General features: G+C 34.6%; 2 protein-coding genes and 1 long non-coding RNA gene across 3 annotated transcripts in view; 2 read left to right on the top strand and 1 right to left on the bottom strand.

Moving 5' to 3' along the window:
* Positions 1-20,341, top strand: part of LOC149895407 (uncharacterized) — a 270,965-nt gene that overhangs the window by 177,456 nt on the left and 73,168 nt on the right. The gene's annotated exons all lie outside the window — the stretch shown is intronic.
* Positions 1-20,341, bottom strand: part of LOC149895417 (la-related protein 1-like) — a 98,157-nt gene that overhangs the window by 31,256 nt on the left and 46,560 nt on the right. Inside the window, exon 4 of the mRNA XM_090118935.1 lies at positions 4,607-4,726. Within this exon, the coding sequence (XP_089975061.1) occupies positions 4,607-4,726 (120 nt within the window). The remainder of the gene's footprint in view (positions 1-4,606; positions 4,727-20,341) is intronic.
* LOC149895418 (uncharacterized) overlaps positions 6,773-20,341 on the top strand; it is a 29,942-nt gene continuing 16,373 nt past the window's right edge. The window contains exons 1-2 of the mRNA XM_090118739.1: positions 6,773-7,199; positions 8,041-8,274. Coding sequence (XP_089974865.1) covers positions 6,773-7,199; positions 8,041-8,274 — 661 coding nt within the window. The remainder of the gene's footprint in view (positions 7,200-8,040; positions 8,275-20,341) is intronic.

Consider the following 20,341-nt stretch of genomic DNA (forward strand, 5'->3'; position numbering starts at 1 on the left):
TGTTTCGGTATTTTGACGAGAAAACGCAGGAAACATCCGTTGTATCATTTTAGATAGATTGTATATTTTGTATCTGTAGAATTGAAATCAAAGCTATGTATATGTTGTCTCCATTCTTTTCTTATCGGATTGTTGATCCCAATGCGAATGCGTCACTTAAATTTTATAAAAGACAATTAAGAACATCAAAAATAAAGTGATACGTAAATATTTCACAGTGCAATATATTATGTAATTAATAATAATTATATATTTATGAAAAAATAATTACATCAGATTTAATAATAGCAATTGTTTTGAATGTACATAATATGAATAAATGATTACATCATAATAGTAATAATCACAATTGTTTTATTTCCCATTTGTTGCAACCCTAGCATATTTTCATGTAGCAGCAGAAGTACCTACACTGGCGGCGCGGCGGCATCGTGCGACATCAAAGGCATTGCCTTACTAGGTAAGTTTATAATGACTCATTTCTTTTATTATATAATTTACGTTTTACTTTTACAGAATCCGATTCAATGGATTATGAAGACGAGTCACACAACGCCATACGATAGTGATGATGAATGAACATTTCAATAAATGCATGCGTGTTTTTTTATGTTGTTTTGTAATTGTTAATTGTTTCTTAAATAAAGAAATAAACTAAATATTTAAATGATGATTTGTTATTTGCAACACAACTTTATATTTGAGATTCTTTACAAATGTATATTTAGTTTTGTATCATCAAATTTATAAATTTTATTCCATAGTTTTCAAAATTAAATGTAAATGACCATAAAAACATTAATAAAGTAAATCATTGATGTAAGGTCAGGGAACGTAATACATATATACATCTGACCATGTAGAAGCTAAGTCTTGTTGACTGCTGAAGTCTGTAAAGTTTTGTTGTCTGCTGAAGTCTGTACGCAATGAAAATGTCTGCCGTTTCGAAAATAAGTTTTTAAGACCCTAATAAATAAAATATATGAATGGCAGATCTGGTCAAATACTTTCAAAATTGTATTTTTTTCAGCACTTTCATAAGTGTCTGCCAGAATGTTATCCGCGTGATAATGGTCTGCCATTGTTATTTTCCGATAGTAATAATAATCTATTTTCAAATATCAAAATGGCAGACGTGGTCAAATGGTTTCAAAGTTCGCCAAAAATTTCCACCTGTCTTACCTAAGCGCGCGCCCCGTCCACCACTCTGGGCTTAGTGACTCCTCATCTCATGTATAGTAGGTATAGGGGAATCAACACACAAAAATCCAGGTCTGGTCAAATACATACAGGTAGCTTTGCGCTAGCTCTCTAGCTATTACTTCTTATGGAGAGAAAACGTAAACATGTACCACGGGCGAAGCCGGGGCGGACCGCTAGTAAATAATAAAATAATAAATAGTGTATTAGATTTGTTATTGTATCTTGTATACCTACGAATAATTATTCTTACGTCTTGTTGGGAAATGTTCAAATACCTACCTATTGAAATAATTTACTGTTACAAATCATTAGTGTTATTAGTTTTGAGTGAATAGGCATGGATCAGAAATTCAGAATATAATATGCTACTAACTACTCAAATACATACATGTTTACACAACAAACACCACTGACCTCTATAACTATAAGTTATAGAGGTCAGTGACCGTCAGTGACAAACACTATGGATACCTACGCTCGCGAATGCAAATTCGGTGATTTACTAATTATTGATACCTAGTCATTGAATTCGTTTTGAAATAGCCTGTACTTTGTAATTTTTAGTGTTATAGACATTTATAAAATGTGGTGCTCATTTTTTTGTAATAAATCATCCCGAACGCTATTGTATTTTCGTTGTTTTATTTCAAGTGAACACCTATACAATTTTGTCACGAGCCGCCTCTGGCCTCTGGGTGAAATAAACAAGTCAAATGATTTTTGTTCTAATTGTATTTTGGTAGTAGTTTGTTTAGAATTTACATTACCATTGTTTAATTTTTACCTACTATATTTTACTAAAAGTCGAGTGCGTCGAAATCGTAAATATCTTTTTCACCTTCCTGGTTTTTTTCCATACTAAATAGTGTTTTAGATTTGTTGTTGTATGAATAATTATTCTTAGCATAATATTATATCATAGGTATATGCTACTTCAAATACATGTTTTGATAAAAAAAACAATAGTGTAATGTAATAAAATAAAACTGCGTTTTATTGTAATCAATTTTGACATTATTTATTTCCCAAAATTACAACAAAATAGTTTACGCCAACAAATATAACTTTTATTTTTATAACAATCCTACTTGTTTTACATTCACGCCATCTAGACTTAAATCTTTATCATTTTTGTATACGTCTGTGTGTGTAAACGACCCTGTATGCAATGACAGATGTTATAATGCATTTTTTTACCGAATTGGGTGGATTTTAAGGCAATGATATGACATATTTCAATAAAATATAATATTCAGTAACCGCCATGACTATTCCTACGACCTTAATCTTTTCCAATTACGCAAAAACTCAAATAAACTAGAAATGTAGAATTCAGCGCCATCTAGCGGGACATTGGCTGGGAACAGATCGTAGGAATCACCTTATTTATTTATTTATTTATTTATTTATTTATTTATTTAAGGTCAGCCAACAGTTATTTACATCAATACAAACATACAGAAAAAAAGATTACAAAATAACTTACATAAATGTAATAACTACTTAAAGGCTAACACCACATGCGAAATAAAACGGTTACATGTTATGACAATACAAGGATTAATTGGAAAAAAAAAATTAAAAAAGAAAACAGTGATAGTATCTTACATCTAAATTATTTTTTTACGTTGAGATATCTATGAGAAAACAAAAAAAAATTAAATATTTAACTTATAAATCTAAATTGACTAAACATTTTAAATTTGTATAAGCTAAGCTAAGCGATCCTAAATTAAATTAATATAGTGTTCTGAGATTTTGTTCACGAATATACTGAGGCTATCATAGTTTATATCTATTAAATCACTACATTCATTCAAAATTTTATACATTTTAAGAAGTGGTGAATTAGAACCAAGAACAGTTCGTCGTATTGGAGGGTAAAAAGGTGTGATACAGTTACGGGGATATCTATATGGCACGCGAAATCTGATTTGGCTCAATAAACTGGGGCAGTCAATTTTATTTCTTAGAAGTTTGTATAGAAACGATGCATCAATAATGCTGTAACGTATATGCAAAGCACGTATTTTAAAATGGTTTAAGCGTGTTTTATATGTGGGTAGTTGTCTCAGCTTCCCTTCAGAAAAAGCTAAGTGCCATAGGAATCTTTTTTGTACCCTTTCTAGTCTTAGCATGTGAGTAGCATAGTGGGGTCTCCAAACGGAACTACAGTATTCCAAGGCGCTTCGTACCAAGCAGTTGTATAAAATAATTTTAGTTCGGACCAAACCAAAATTTTTTGTATTTCTTAAAATGAACCCTAGCATTTGGGAGGCTTTTTTTGTTACATTCTCAATATGAGGTAGAAAGGTCAGGGATTTATCAAACAGGACACCGAGGTCCCTGATTGTGTCTACCTCCTGCACTACCTGGTTTCCAATGTAATACTTTGAATGCACTGCAGAGTTCTTTCTAGAAAATTTCATATGGTAACATTTTTTGGGGTTCAACTGCATATCATTGAGTGCACACCATTGAATAAGCCGATTAAGATCTTCCTGTAGAAGGCAGGTATCACTTGGTTTATCGATTTTTTTGGCAAATTTAAGATCATCTGCATATAAAAAAACCTCAGAGAAAGAGAAACAATGGGGTAGATCATTTACATAAATGTTGAAAAGGATTGGTGCCAAATGGGATCCTTGCGGAGCACCAGAAGTAATATGATGGACATTTGATGTGAAGCCATTTACGACAACAAAAAACTCTCGACCTGTTATGTACGATTGTAGCCAATGTAGCAACGAGCCAGTAACTCCATAAGCTGAAAGTTTTTGTAATAGTATGGGATGGGAGATTTTGTCAAAAGCTTTACTGAAATCGGTGTATTACCTTAATGTACATTGTCCGAAAACATTATGAAGAAAAACTTTTTTAGAAATTTGTAATTATCTCTAGCATCTATAAGAGCAAAGCTTTTAGGAAAAATATTCTTTGAAGCAAAACATTGTGAGGAAATCGGCATGTCCAAGAAAAATGGCAACTACTTCGTCGGCGTCAGCTCGATGGTTTCTTGCCTTTACCACATAACTGAATTCCAAAAAAGTAGTAAGTAAAACTATGCTGTGACGATTCAATATTGTTTCTAGAAGTCTAATTGCATAAATAAATGTTTGAGTTTATTTAAGTTTAACATAGCAAGCTGCAGGTATATACTGCAATGGAAACAAGTTTGGCTTGCTGCTGATGATAATTTTAATATGGTCTCATATCAAATTCTGTTTTATGGAGGTAAAGGTGAACACGTGTGGTTTTTAATCTCAACTACAAAGTTTTCCAGTAATCAAAGAAAACATTTAGCACCCATTGATTAAGATGCTATGTACTACGTCTATTCCTTTGAGCTCCAAAACTCGACCAGTCTGTAATTTGTAGTAACTTTGCCTATAAACTGCCTTACCGCATTCCCATTATGATGCGCCGGATCGGCGTCGTGCGGCGGCGGCGTGGAGTGACATCTCGCACCGGCGACCGCCGCGCCAAGCGTGGGCCAATCGCCTATATCGGTGAAGTCTGATGCCTGTGGACAAGGGAGCAGCATGTTAGAATAATAATACACGGTTGTTAAGGTTAGATGGAAGACAAATAGGTCAAGATCTTTCAAGGGTACCATATTATTCCGGAAACAGTAGCCAGGCAACGTCAGATTTCTATTGACTACCTGGGTCAATAGAGCAGTTTAACAAACTGTATGGTTTTTTGAGCCTAGATTAAAGTACACATGACGTATAATGGCCGGTACATTTTTGTCCTTTCATCACTGAGTTATCAATGTAATACGCCACGATCCTGTATTTCACATAAACATAACCTATATAATATGGTAAGTTATAATATATTACCTAGGTAACACCTTTATTGTAATCACTGTGCGAACACATGTTTTTGTGATAATATAGCATGGAGATCTGCTGATATGTATATATTTATGATAATTAAGAGTTATCTAAAAAAAATCTTCACGTTGACGTGAAATCCTGCCCCGTTCTTCCTCTCAAAGCGTTTACCCAATACATTGGAAACACAATCACCTGTCCATCCGTCTCGATCCTCGCCCAACTCCTCCTCGATCGCGACTTGCGTTTGGTCGCCACGCCGGCTGTCATAATCACACTACACACTACGACTTTACACTACACACTACTTACACTATATACTATACACTTAGTGACACATCTTCGTACTACGGTATTTACTACACTTTGGTTTTAAATTATCGATAAATATCACAGAAGGAGTTTCATTGTGTTGTTTTATGGTTGTTATATGCACATTGCCTGTAGAATTATTAATTACAATTTTGAGAAACAAAATTCAATTAAGTATAGAATAGGACTTCTTTTTTTATCAGTGGATAGTGTTTCTCTTCGATCTGTTCAATATTATAAATTATTAAATTAATGATGCTACAAAAAATAAAGTTTTTAAGAAAAGGTCTTAAGTTAGGATAGAGTTTCTATTTCTTTCAGCAAATGAAAATTCGTTGACAACTTTACGATACATGTATTCATTAGTTTCTAACTTGCATTTCTATTCAAGGTTTTATTACTCAAAATTTAATTATGTACTTCATTAAAACAGTTAATTTCCGTTGAAAAAACTAAATGTGAAAGTGACAACAGCAGCATAATATAATGAAATATGTCAATTTGTTTTTATCACAATTTTATACTACTGCTTCAGATATCATCCCTTTTTTTTGTGGTGTCTCTCGATGTTAGCCAGAAGGGCTGCTATATCTTAATGCGAACGCGTGGGTGAACGGAAGGTTCACCCTGGTAGCGACATGCGCAAGGGCGTCTCCCTTTGACGGGGATCACGAACCTTGGCTTGTCTATCGCTTGAGTAGAATACATACCGTATCAATATTCTTTAAGAATCTCAATAGCTATGTCACTAATATGTGATTAATAAAAACCAGTCACATCAAATCAGTTATACCATTATATTATACTTCCCCTTTTAATTTCGTTCTACAAACCGCTTATTTAAAAGACATCTTGAATTATTTACATTAAAAATCGATAAATTGCATAATTTAATAGATTATAATTTATTATTATTCAAATGTAATATTTTACATAATAGTTACGTCTGTTTTACTCTATACATAGGCTTGAAATGTGATCTTATTCCTTATCGCTCTTCGAATAATTGCCTTTTTAAGTTTTCTGTAAGTATTTATTTAAAAAGGTAACATATTCGTGTTAATATGGTTTTAAGTACAGCTGGTATTCTTAAAAAATTAAATTATAAATTTAAAACGCGGACGAAAAACATAGATAGGCACTAGCGGTCCGCCCCGGCTCCGCCCGTGGTACCTACATGTTTAAACTATCTTATCTCTCAAGTTTGATCGAACTGTACATGGTGTGCGAATTTTATTATAATCGGTTAAGTGGTTTAGGAGTCCATTGAGGACAAACATTGTGACACGAGATTTATATACATATATATTAAGAAGATATGTCATATAGCTCTATTTTGTTGTCCCGGGTTCCACGTACTAAATACTGATCGGAATTACAAACTATTACGCACAGAACTTTCGGGTTTTCGAAATGAGATGTCCAAGCTAGCAAATATTGTCTCAGAATTTACTAGTAGACTTGATATTATCGAGGATAAAGTGTTAAAATTGGAGTCACAAAATAAGCAAATAGTGGAATTAAATAGTAGTATCAACCTTCTCCAAAAACGCTTGAATGAATCCGAGCAACGAAATCTTATTAACGATGTGGAGATAACGGGTTTGCCCGAAAGCAATGGCGAAAATCCCACACATATAGTCATTTCGTTAGCTAAAAAAATAGGCATATGCTTAGAAGAAAGTGATATAGTGAGCGCGGAGAGAAGCGGATCTACGCGTGTACCACAGAATGAATCCCAAGACCGTGTGCGTGCGCGCGCGATGGTAGTACGTTTTACGCGGAGACACCTGCGCGACGAGATGTTACGTGCTGCGCGCGTACGGCGGGCGACTGACACTGCAGGTACTGGCATCGCCGGCGCGCCCCACCGATTCTATATCAATGAACGCCTAACGAGTATAAATCGTAGGCTATTTTACTTAGCTCGTCAAGAGGGTAGTGCGAAAAAATGGAGATATGTATGGACCCGCGGAGGGTATATATACGCTAGAAAAGAACCTCAATCTAAGGCTTACCGTATTCATTCAGACGATGATCTGAAATCGGTTTTTGGTTCGGAGACTGTTTGTTAATTATTTTTACTAAATTCATCACATTACTGTTTATAAAATCGACAATCATATGCTATCTGGAATGGTCAATCAGTCTGTTAAAAATATTACTGACTTATTTTATAGTTATCATTTATACGTATAAAAATAAAAGAAAAATATACTGTTTATCTGAAGTAACCGTTAAGTTATCTTTAAATAATGTAACTAAACAATTTTGTAATGGTTTTGTTATTTGTCATCTTTATACGACCTTAACAAGGAATATTATATGGTTTGATAAGCGTCTTTTGTGTACAATAACTGAACTTGGTGTGTATGATATAATAATATGCTATTTACTAACACTTTTATTCTATAAAATTATTTCTTGTCAAATATATACTATATTTCAAATTCAAAAGACACAATATTATCTATCTACATCTACATTATATTATATACACGTAATAAAACCGAAAAAAACATATACAATTTATTTAATTATTATCAACTTTTTGAAGTACCTACTAATATATATAGAAAATAAATACATTTCAAAAATCTCTCATACTTACAATAGCGTATACATTTATAAGGTATCAATGTCTTGTATTACAAATAATTATCACTATTTATTATTTTTGGTGTAGTTAGCAAGTTAAAAATTGGTTTTCTTAACCCCGGATCGCTGGGAAATAAACATGACGAGTTTCTAGCCGCAATCATGCGCCACGCTGTAGATATTATGGCCATTAATGAGACCTGGCTCCGCGCCGGCGAAGAGGGACGTGCGCCAGCGGTGCCTGGTTACCGCTTGCGCCACCGCCCACGCCCGCCTGATGTCCGCTCACGAGGTGGTGGAGTAGGGTTTTATGTCCGAGATGGTCTGACGATTCATGTTTTAAAACATCCTGAGGTAAACACGGTTGAACAGATGTGGCTCAAATTAATTTCCCGGGGTAAAAAAATCGTTATCGGAACCGCTTATAGACCGCCCTGGCTAGATATTGATACCTTCTTCGCGGCCCTCACAGAATCTATCAGCTCTTTTGTATGGAGTGATTATATGATATTGGTAGGCGATTTTAATATTAATATACTAAGTGAAAAAACTACTGGTTTTATAAAATTTAACAATTTCTTAATAACTACAAACTTGAAACAACATGTGACTAAGCCCACACATTTTAAAAGCGATAGTGAGACCTTGTTAGATCTAATATGTTCAGACTGTTCAGTATCTCGGGTAGAAGTAGATTACATAAGTGACTTAAGCAATCATGCGTTTGTAACTTGTATTTTAAATATTATAAAGGAAAAACCTAAACCTAAATGGATGTCAAGGCGCTCTCTCAAAAATATTAATATAACTGATTTCAACCAATCTTTAATCTCCTATGACTGGGACGCGATACTTTCAATTGATAATGTGGACGAAGCTTTAACTACCTTCACTGCCAGTGTTCTAGCTCTGTATGATATTCACGCACCGAAAAAAACATTCAAAGTTAAGTCAGAACAATATCCGTGGATAACGCACAATATTAAACTAATCATGAAGAATAGGGACGAGGCACAAATTCGGGCGAGATTAACCAAAAAAATGTCCCATATACGCTATTACAACGAGCTCAGAAATTATGTTAAAGGTGCTCTCAACCGAGAAAAAAAAAGCCTATTTTGATATTTATATTAATGCTAACACAAGCAACCCTAAGGTCCTTTGGAAGCATTTAAAAAAACATATACGGATAAAGCCGCAAAGAGAACCGCTCTTACCGCCCCATTTGCGTGATCCTGATAGTATTAATATGCATTTTCTGAACACTCCAGGTCCTAGATACTCACCAGCGTCATACATATCGTATTACAAATCACATCGATACAATAATGATACTGTCCTTGGTTTGAAGCCAGTTACTGACCAAGACGTATGGAAGGCTATTCGAGAACTAACATCCCAAGCTGTAGGCAGCGATGATATCTCGCTTGATATGCTAAAATTAACCACACCTACAACTTTAAAAATAATAACACATATAATTAACATATCAATATCCTCGAACACCTTTCCTGCGTTATGGCGGAATGCTCTAGTACAGCCGATACCAAAAAAAGATCATCCTGATTCATATAAAGATCTAAGGCCAATCAGCATTCTCCCGTGCATGTCAAAAATACTGGAAAAAATTGTATACAAACAAGTCGTTGAATACCTTGAGATGAATCGAATCTTACCGGATTTACAATCGGGCTTTCGACGGCAACGTGGAACTGCTACAGCGCTAACGGATGTAGTGGATAACATTATTAGAGCACAGGATAGAGGTATGAGCACAATCCTTGTATACCTCGATTATTCGCGCGCATTCGATACGCTGAACATACCTCTATTGCTGGCTAAACTATCCTATTATGGTTTTACACAAAATGCAGTCTCATGGTTCGGCAGTTATCTTAGCAATCGAACTCAAACTGTTATGATAACTGGGGAAAACGGCGCGGGGTTGTTTTCACAGTGCAGATCTATTGAACGAGGTATTCCCCAAGGCTCAATTCTGGGGCCGCTATTATTTATCTTATACACTGCAGACATTATTGATAATATTCAATGTTGTAAATTTCATTCCTACGCTGATGATATACAACTTTATCTATCTTTCAAGCCCGATGATACACAGAATAGCTTAGTAAAACTAAATGGTGACCTAGATCGAATTTCTACGTGGTCAGCAAATAATACCTTGCAGCTAAACGCTGACAAAACGAAATTCATGATACTAGGTACACCAAAACAGGTAAAAAGTGTCGAGCAGCAAAATCCTGTACTTAACATTCAAGGCACTGTCATCGAGCGTGTACGTGAGGCTCGTAACTTAGGGGTCATATTCGACGAACAACTTAGATTCGAAAAACATATTAATTCAATAATTTCAAACTGCTTTTACCGCCTGAAAGTGTTGTATAATATTAGGTCATATTTGAACACAGACCTACGTTTAAAGCTTTGTGAATCACTCATACTATCAAAATTCAACTATGCCGATGTGATGTATGGTCCTAGATTGCTGGTACGCACTAAAAACTCCATACAGCGAATACAAAACGCCTGCGCTCGTTTTTGTTGGGACATACCAGCTCGGACCCATATATCACCCATCCTAAAGTCCAACAAAGTTTTAAATATGGAGAGTCGTAGGCGACTGCACCTAGCCTCCCTACTATTCAACGTGGTCATGACCAAGGCACCCGCCTACCTCTACAGTAAACTCACATGGATGGATGATGGCAATCGCATGTATGATACACGGGCGTCCATGTATAAGCTTTCAACCCCCAGAAACTATACAGCGGCTTTCAGGGGAAGCTTTACGTACAGCGCTACTAGGTGCTGGAATAACTTACCTCCGCCAATAAGAAATTGCAAAACACTGCACAGTTTTAAACATCAGTACAAAAAAGTTATACTTGCTGAATTTCTTAACCAGCCCTAGTAGCGTTGAATGTATAGCCGTATCTATTTTATTTTATTATGTATATATATTCACTCTTATACTTATCTATACGTATAAATTACTTCATTACATCTATTCCTTAACCCTTTATATTTAAATAACAAGTATGTACAAGTAAGTTTATATTATGTATTGACAATTTTATTTAAACACTTCAATATATTTATATTCTCCTATTTTTTTAAATTTGAAATATTTATTTTATCAGCTTTTTATTTTACATCACAAAAGACCGTTCTGGTGCTCCAAGCGTAGCAAGTCGAGGGGACTACTGAAAACCGGCGCCTCTCCTCTAGCACGGAGAGGCAAATGCTGAGTAGTCCACCTAATCACGAATACCGACTAATATTTGAATGTATTTATTGTATTTTAAGGTTTAAAATTTATTAATGTGTATTGTTCTCAAAAGTGTATTTAGTTATAAGTGAAAAATTGTAATTAAGTATTTGTGATTAAATGTAAAAAAAAAAAAAAAAAAAAAAAAAAAAAAATTTGATACAAACTTTTTGTTATATACCTACAGCATTTAAATAATTATTGCACGCAACATATTGTCTATATATGTCATTTATTTATATATTAAATACATTAAATTGTATCTGCGCACGCGCAAAGTCGCACCGCACGACTAGTACATTTTAATGTCTTCCTACTGTCCAAATGTCAAGATATTAACATATTGTATATGTCACACGCATACATTATGTGCCGGGTGTTTCCACCGATTTTGTATGACGATCAAGGATCTCGAATCTTACGTGTATCTTAAAAAGTTAAAACAATTAGGAGCTATTGTGTACTATTTTACTTTTTATTTGTAAAGCCATCTCCCATTCATTTATTTATTTAACTGTATAAGTTGATGACACATTTTTATAGTTCACTAGCGGTCCGCCCCGGCTTCGCCCGTGGTACATGTTTACGTTTTCTCTACATAAGAACCATCCTCGTACTTCAAGGAATATAATAAAAAAAGAATTATCGAAATCGGTTCAGCCGTTCTCGAGTTATGCGCTTACCAACACATTTTGCGATTCATTTTTATATATAAGAGAAGATATACGAATTATTCAATATTTTTTTTAAACACTGACGAATTTATTTGTGTCTATTTTTATGTCAGCGTGTAGAGCTCTTGACCCTGTTAATTTTTTATTTAACATCGGCTCTAGTATAACAGTATTAGCTCATTCAGTTACTATGTACTACGTACTAGAGAGGACATCGCTACTACAATCTTTGTAACACGAGTTAGAGGCAAACGTCACAAACTCATTTAGTATGTGCCGGACTGTGCCTCCCGCTTGCCACGTCAACACGTGTTATTGCTCTGTTAAAAATGCCTTCGTGTGTGCTGAGATATTGTTTTAACAGTTCTTTATAAACATAGCCCGAGGAGTGTCTTCTCACCAGTAAGTTCACCCACCACACCGCGCGGCGGCCGGCGCGGCCGTGCGCAATGTTTTTGTTTGGAATAGCCACTCTAGTATGTAGTACATAGTAACTCATCGTATTAGCTCTAATATATCAGTAATTGACTTATTTTATTATATACTTAGGTAGGTATAAGTTCAAAATAGTATTAACATAAATATGCATAGAGTTAAAATAATTTTGAAGCTATTATGCATACACTGTACATAGTACCAGTAGTTACGTTTATCAAGCATTATTTAATTTATTATGAAACCCTTAATAAATTTTAATTTTTCTGCACTGAACGATTTCATTATAAGTGACACACAATATATTATTTCTTTATTAATATTACAACCTTTATTCAACTTTAACAAAATGTAAAAGTTGTTCAGATAGTCGTTCTACTTTCAACTGTGAGTCAATACCAATTAATAATAAAATTAAATATTGGCAAAGTTAAGACATATGAACTTATACATTCATTTTTAAATAATTTATCTATACCTCAAAATTATAAAGCTGAAGAGTTTATTTGTTTGTTTGTTTGAACGCGCTAATCTCAGGAACTGGTGGTACGATTTGAAAAATTCTTTCGGTGTTAGATAGCCCATTTATCGAACAAGGTGATAGGCTATATTATATCATCACATTAGCACCAACAAGAGCGGAGTAATGCGGGTGAAACCGCGGGGCACAGCTAGTTTAGAATAAACAAGCACATGAAATTATCATAGATATTTGATAAATGTACAAAGTTTTAATTAAAGGAGAATGGGCATTTTACTATGGAAGTTGGGCCTGAACACTTGAGTTGGACCAATACACATGAGATATTGATTTTATAATAGATCATAACACATACATAACGAGAAAAATATATATAAAAAAAAATCAACCGGGTTTTTGTACAGTCGCATCAAGTTTTATTACTTTGTGTATAATATTTTTTTCAATTAATAACTGTTGCAAGACAATGACAATATCTTTATGTTACTCATATTCACTTTCACTTACAAAGACGTACTAATCTGAAGCCTTCTAATAACCAAAATACACTAATATTATGTTTTGTAACAGGTACCTATACCGTGTTTATTATAATTCAACGTAGTTAGACGTTTTTTTGTGGTTAAACTCAGTCACTCCAGTGACATTTAGGTTTATATTTACTTCACTCGAATTAAAAACACCGTTATTGTGCGCAAAATAAATAATACTTTTTGCCTTGACTGTACAAGAATCCGGTCGATTTATTTTATTATTTTATTTTTTTCGTTAGGTATGTGTTAGGTATGTGTGTGTATCTATCACTAAAACAATATTTCGTGTGTATTGGTCTTAGCCCAAGTTTCAGGCCCAATTTGCCCATTCTCCTTTGGTCAAAATTGCGTATGAAGGAAAGTCGGTTATAACTTATATACAAACATACAGGTGAAGCTAATAAACGCGTATTAAAATCAATAAAACATCTACGTGTAATGGAAAATTTTATATCTTTATCCCTCTTTTATAAAAACATCTTACGAACACGACCCTTCACTCAGCTCGAGCCTACAGAGCGTGGGTTGATAATAAATAATAATCATATTCATTATTTGAAAAAAATATTATACCTTCTTGACATTCAATTTCAAACAATTTCGTTTCTTTCACAAAGTACTAAGTATAATTCATATTATCAAAGATTTAGACAAAACAATGGCTCTTGAAATAATTACGTCCAAAAAATAGAGCTTTATTTGTAAAAGTCTCTACTGGGTACCAATATTAAACTGTATATTTCATACTACGAATGACAATAAACAACAACAATAGAACTCTTCGTGAGGATTTAATTCATCCCGGGTTCAACCGGAATCATACGGCTATGTTTATAACAATAATTCAGCTACCCATCCCGATGTATAACATAAATAACAATCATTTAAGGCTCCACTACCTTCAGTTCCCACAAAAACACACACAAGTAACATCTATAACAATAATCTATATTAATCTACACTCCACATTGCATAACCCGACATATCACATAACCTCAAAATACAAAAACCACGTGCGCTACGTTTACACCACGTTGCCGCTACAGCGTCGCGCCGTCTCGCTCACAAACTATCCTCTCGCTCGCGCCGCCAAGGCCGCGGCCGCGGTGGGCAAATGTCGGCGCGCTATCTCGCACATCAATCTTTGGTGTATTTTATTTATCGTTTCTTTTCGGTAATACGCGATTATGTTTCGTTAACTACGTTTATTGTGTGTTCAATGCATTTATTGTAATGTAGATTTTATGATACTTTGATGATTTCACCTATGTAGAGACTCTGATTTTCATAGCGTGTAGGTACGCTATGAAATGAAACTCACGAGTCTCTCTACCTATATTTTCCCAATCAATACATTTTTAAAACGTTATTTGGCTTTGTATAATAAAGTTTATCGATGGATGGTTAAATCTTTAGATATAACATGCTATTCATACCTTCGTCGAGTAGATACGCATCACCTTAACATTTATTTATTTCACTCGTCATTTAGTTTTTAAACTATCAAAATCGCCATAGGTCTATAAATAAATTACTTAATGAGAAAACAATAAATGTAAGTAAATGTGGGATACAAAATGAAACCATATATGGATAAAGAAAAATATCAGATTTATTACACTATCCATAAAAAAAATCTTTCTTCTATTATTTCAGTCGCTCACTTTATTTTCAGTCGCTCGTTTTATTATTCCCCTTATTTTAATCTAGTTTTAATTAACTCCATGTAGATAAATAAGTACATACGAACTCGTTGCAACATATTTTTACGATTCTACATATGTATTTGTTCTAAATTATTATTTTTTGAGTATCTAAATCCTAATTAAAACTCTAGGTGGGGTATTTAACTCTATTGCTCTTAAGTCTTACTATTTGCTCATAAAAATATGTGTTCGTATTGTCATACATAAGAGTGTGGTGTCCCCGCACCGCTCGGCTACACACACCGTGTTCCCGCAGCACAATGCGGGCTTGTCGAGTGTGTGCCATCGCGATACATGCAGTGGAGCGCGGGAGAGTGGCTTTACAATGAGAGAGTGAGAGTTATGAGACGGTCGAACTGTCAAGCGAAGCTATAATAAGAATTTAGATATACGTTAGTTACTCTATGGCATAAAAAATGCTCAATAATGACTACATCTAATATTACGAAATCAAAATGAGCATCAAAACATTTTTTGCACTTATTTATTTTTATTTTTAAGATATTATTAAAGTGAAACTTTTATTACATCGTCTCAAACTTTTTGGTCTGTGTAGCGCATGTCGCGTGTATCGCGGCTGCCGAGTAGGTATACCTACTCGGCAGCCGACCGTCACGCGACATGCGCTACACAAAGCAGTGTTCGGAACCGTTCGAACAGTTTCACTTTTACCGTGGTTTCATAAAACCACACATTTTTATTTTTAAGATATTAATTTCTAGGCACGTGTTATCCTGCGATTTTCAACGCTTCCAACGAATACATAAAAACTAATTAGTGAATTTAGACACGCATTTTTTGTGTAGTTGAAAAAAATATAGGTAAGTATACTGTATAGTAAATACGCATAAAAGTTACGTTAAAAGTATATATAATTTATTTTATTAATCGTCGTTTAAAATAATGAGATGTAATGATTGTCAAAAATTCCCAACAAACGGAAAGCATTTAAAATTACAATTAACTTCCTAGATATTATATTTTACAAATCAAACATAGCACACATTTCATGTCACATGTACAATTATTATCAAGGTCGTAAAACAATACGTTTATTTGTTCAGCAGTTTCATGGAAAGCGAAAGTGTGCAAAGAAACACCATTTTTGCGAAAAAAATATGTGTGAACATCAAATAATTATTAACATATCTATACATTGTTTAAATAAAACACGACATTTGATAAATCGTTTTTATTAAACAGTCATACAAAATTTTAACATTAAAACAACGTCGTGGCCGAAATTCAATCTTCAATATAAAGCCTCTCTCCCGCGCTCCACTGCAAGTATCGCGATGGAACACACTCGACAAGCCCGCATTGTGCTGCGGGAACACGGTGTGTGTAGCCGAGCGGTGTGGCGACACCACACTCTGATATCCCCTCGTCTGTTGACAATCTCCAGGAGATCGATGTCAAAAGTATTCCATCTGTGTACCCCGCTCCTGGAGATTGATTATACCGTGACGTACCTTCTGACGTATTTTTTACAATTGTATATCGTAAACTATATCTTTCCTACTCAAACTAACACAAAATATCAAGAGAAGAACAAGGATGGCATACATCCACATGTTTAAATAACAAAAACGTAGCTACGAGCGGCTCTAGCGCTTTAAAAAGTTACCGTCCACAGTCTCGAATTCGCGCGCATCGACGACAGCGTCATTGGGTTTAGTCATCGATTTTAGGAATGTTTTACAAAGGCATCATGTGTCTTTTAATGTTTTGAACGATTTGTAAATGAACACTATGCTTTATCATGACATCTGTCATCAAATAAATGTAACAGAATTCATCCTGTCAGGTATCCAAAGTTCAAGAGGTACTTTTTTCAAGTGCTTTTTTTGTTGTTTCATTTCTCGTAAAATAAACACTTCTTACAGCCAAAACTCTTTTGTAGTCAAGTATAAGAACCGAACTTTAATATAAGTTAATAACCTAAGCCACTTGAATTGAAGAATAATTAACGGTCCCTATTTTTTGCCCGGCGCTCGGCCGCTCGGAATGGCTAATGTTTTTGTAAGCCTTGTATTTAAAAAAAAAGGTATAGGAATGAATGGTTTTTATTGTTTAATGAGTTTGTATATGTATTATTGTAAATACAATAAAACCTTTTTGTATGAATAATTGTTTATTTATTTATTTTTAACGAGTTTTGTACAATGAACTAAAAAAAATTGCTCACCCTGATTTCAAGCTAGAATTACTTATTTATTGCAAAGTAATTTATGACTAAGATATTTTTTATATATTAGCTTGTTTCATAACGATTCGAACGACATTAGTTATACAAAGTAGCTCCCTACAAAATTTTAGAGATATCGTCATTTTAATAACTCGCGCCGTTCTCGCGCGACCACCCAGAATTGCCTACACAGTTTGCGAAACCGTGCAAAATGGCCGCAACACACGAAAGGATATACGTCCTAGAATGAATACGATCTGTACGTACGTACTCATTTAGCCACAGAGGCACTAAATATCTATCTTCGACGATAAGCGTGAAACAAAAAACACATACTACAGTGTGACCTTGAAAAATGAGGTATTTATGAATGTAGATAACACGTAAGACCATAATATAATATCAGTCAGTCCGTTACTAGTGATAAGTTGGGTGAACGCATCGGGTGAACGCAAAGTCATATGGATGTCTCTTGTGATTATCACTACACTGTTAATTATAAACTATGTATATGTAAAGGAGACATTGGATTGTTTATTTGTTACGACTTAACTCAATAACTGCTAGACCGATTTTAAAAATTCTTTCATCATTAGAGAGGTACATTTTGCGCGTAAAAAGATCTTTTTATCCCTAGCCAGGGATAAAATAGTAATAGCCAATAAAGTTTATTAGTCAGGACAGGCGACGAATAAACTATATTCAATATTGATGTTACACTGTTATACTAACTGTATAATATTTCCTGTTATAAAATCACTCATTGGATTTAGATACAATTTGACACAAATCTATATTATAGCGAGTGGTACAGGCTACTTATTTCCACGGTATAACATCTCATTCCAATACAAATTTTCTTCGACTACGGGTGCGAAGCAACGGGCCACAGCTAGTCTAATATAAAAATATAATCTAAACAACACCATGTTTAAATTCAAGACATCTACAAAGTGATTCAGCGCTTGAAAGCGACAATTTCGACTTGGCGTCTACCCATTGTGATTGTTTGTGTAATTTTTGGTCTGTAGTGTCTGTATTGCCTACAAGACAATACTGTTATGAGTCTTTCTGCATAGCAATAGCTTATTTTTATATAGATCGATAGAAGCTATTGTTTTTTTAGTATACCTGTCACTTTCCTTTTTAAGGTCTAATATTATTTTACAAGAAGCAATCAAAGATCTAATTTTGTGTTCATTATTAGATACCACTTAGTAGGTACTGTGGCATTCCTTATAACTGAACCATAACATAATCAATAGAAACTGGATAACACATAAATAAAGAAGTTTTCAAAATCAAGCTTCTAAGCTATTTTTTTTATAAGTAGGTATGCAGCTTCCAAACAAGAAGCAAAGAAACCTTCACACCAAATTAAATAATTATTACACATGACAAACAATAATACACAATTGTATAGTGTCTACGGGCTACCAAAGCTATGCGCGTGCGCATGTAGGTAAAGAATATAATATAATATAGATAATAGAACATATACCAAGATATTCGACGTTTAAATTCATACCGAGTATTTAATATTCCGAGAGGTTTCCGGCAAAGGCCGTGTTGTGTAACGCTTTCGTCGCTTCCGGTTGCGATAAATATCTACTTAATGTTTTTACTTTCAGTGACGTTTGACTGGAATTCTTATAAATTTTTACTCAACGACACATTTTATAACATAAACCATTCGTGCCTCGCGGGTTTACGAGCATTGCTCCGCGCCTATTAGTCTTAGCGTGATGATATAAAGGCTATTGACTTCCTCGATAAATAGTCTATCTGACATTGAAAGAATTTTTCAAATCGGACCCGTAAAGATGAGTGCGTTTAACCTTCCATACAAACAAACTCTTATACTATAGTACTTATAGATTATAATATGAATGCTACACTCGATACTTAGAATTGTACTCGTATCAATCGGCGGTCGAAATTCGACCTTCTAAAGCCTCTCTCCCGCGCTCCACTGCACGTATCGCGATGGAACTTGGAACACACTCGACAAGCCCGCATTGTGCTGCGGGAACACGGTGTGTGTAGCCGAGCTCGAGCGGTGCGGGGACACCACACTCTGATAAACGTACTAGAATACGACCAACTACTTATACAGGGTGTACCAAAAAGTAGTGATGAACGGAAGCTGAGAGGTAGAGGACCTAGAGGGCTATCCGAATCACCCCCATTTATGTTATGCGATTTTTCGTATTTTCGGAGTTATGACGTTTTTTTTTCAATTTTTCACCTATCGCCGAGTACGATGATATTTTCACTCATGCTGACGTCAATGATTGCGGAAGATTGTTGATTTTTTTTTGTGTGCTAAGCTGAAAGATAGGCCAATTCAGTATGGTAACATTTACTAACGTTAGATCTTTGAATGGAATAAAAAAAAGAATTAAATGGCAAGAAAGATAAAATTACCCAGTATGTTCACCACTTCAAGGGCCCGTAAAAAAATAAAATCACATAAAAAAAGTTTTCCGTTTGACTTTTAAAAACTTGCTCTATCTATCAGATAGCTACCCTGAAAATTTCATTTAATTATTGAGAAGGCTTCAATCGAAAAATTTAAATCTAAATGTGGTAAGTGCAAAAATTGAATTAACATGATGATCATTAAAACCAATAAATAGGTGTTTAATTACCAGAAATTTTTAAAATAACCCCGCTGTTGCTCAATGCAAGTGCGACATCACCGTAAAAAGTTGTCTTTTAAATGTCTGAATACCCTTTTATCATTTTTAATGGTTTCTTCTGCTACTATGAATTTCCGGGTTATTTCGTCCAAATTGTGGCAGTCTCTCGTCTTTGTAGTATCCCCACGGAAAAAAATCAATAGGGTTTATGTCCGGGGACCGTGCAGGCCAGGCTAAAGGGCAAAGATACCCTGAAAGATGGATTGGTCGTTGCAGCCTGCGCATGCGCCGGTGACGCCTGCCTTAAAGCCTGGCCTCCACGGTCCCTCGACCTAAACCCTATTGATTTTTTTCCGTGGGGATACTACAAAGACGAGAGACTGCCACAATTTGGACGAAATAACCCGGAAATTCATAGTAGCAGAAGAAACCATTAAAAAT

The sequence above is a fragment of the Colias eurytheme genome, chromosome 31 (assembly GCF_061535395.1).
Source record: "Colias eurytheme isolate Ceu_HAF_F1 chromosome 31, ilColEury1 Martin Lab GWU primary, whole genome shotgun sequence".
NCBI classification, from domain to species: domain Eukaryota; kingdom Metazoa; phylum Arthropoda; class Insecta; order Lepidoptera; family Pieridae; genus Colias; species Colias eurytheme.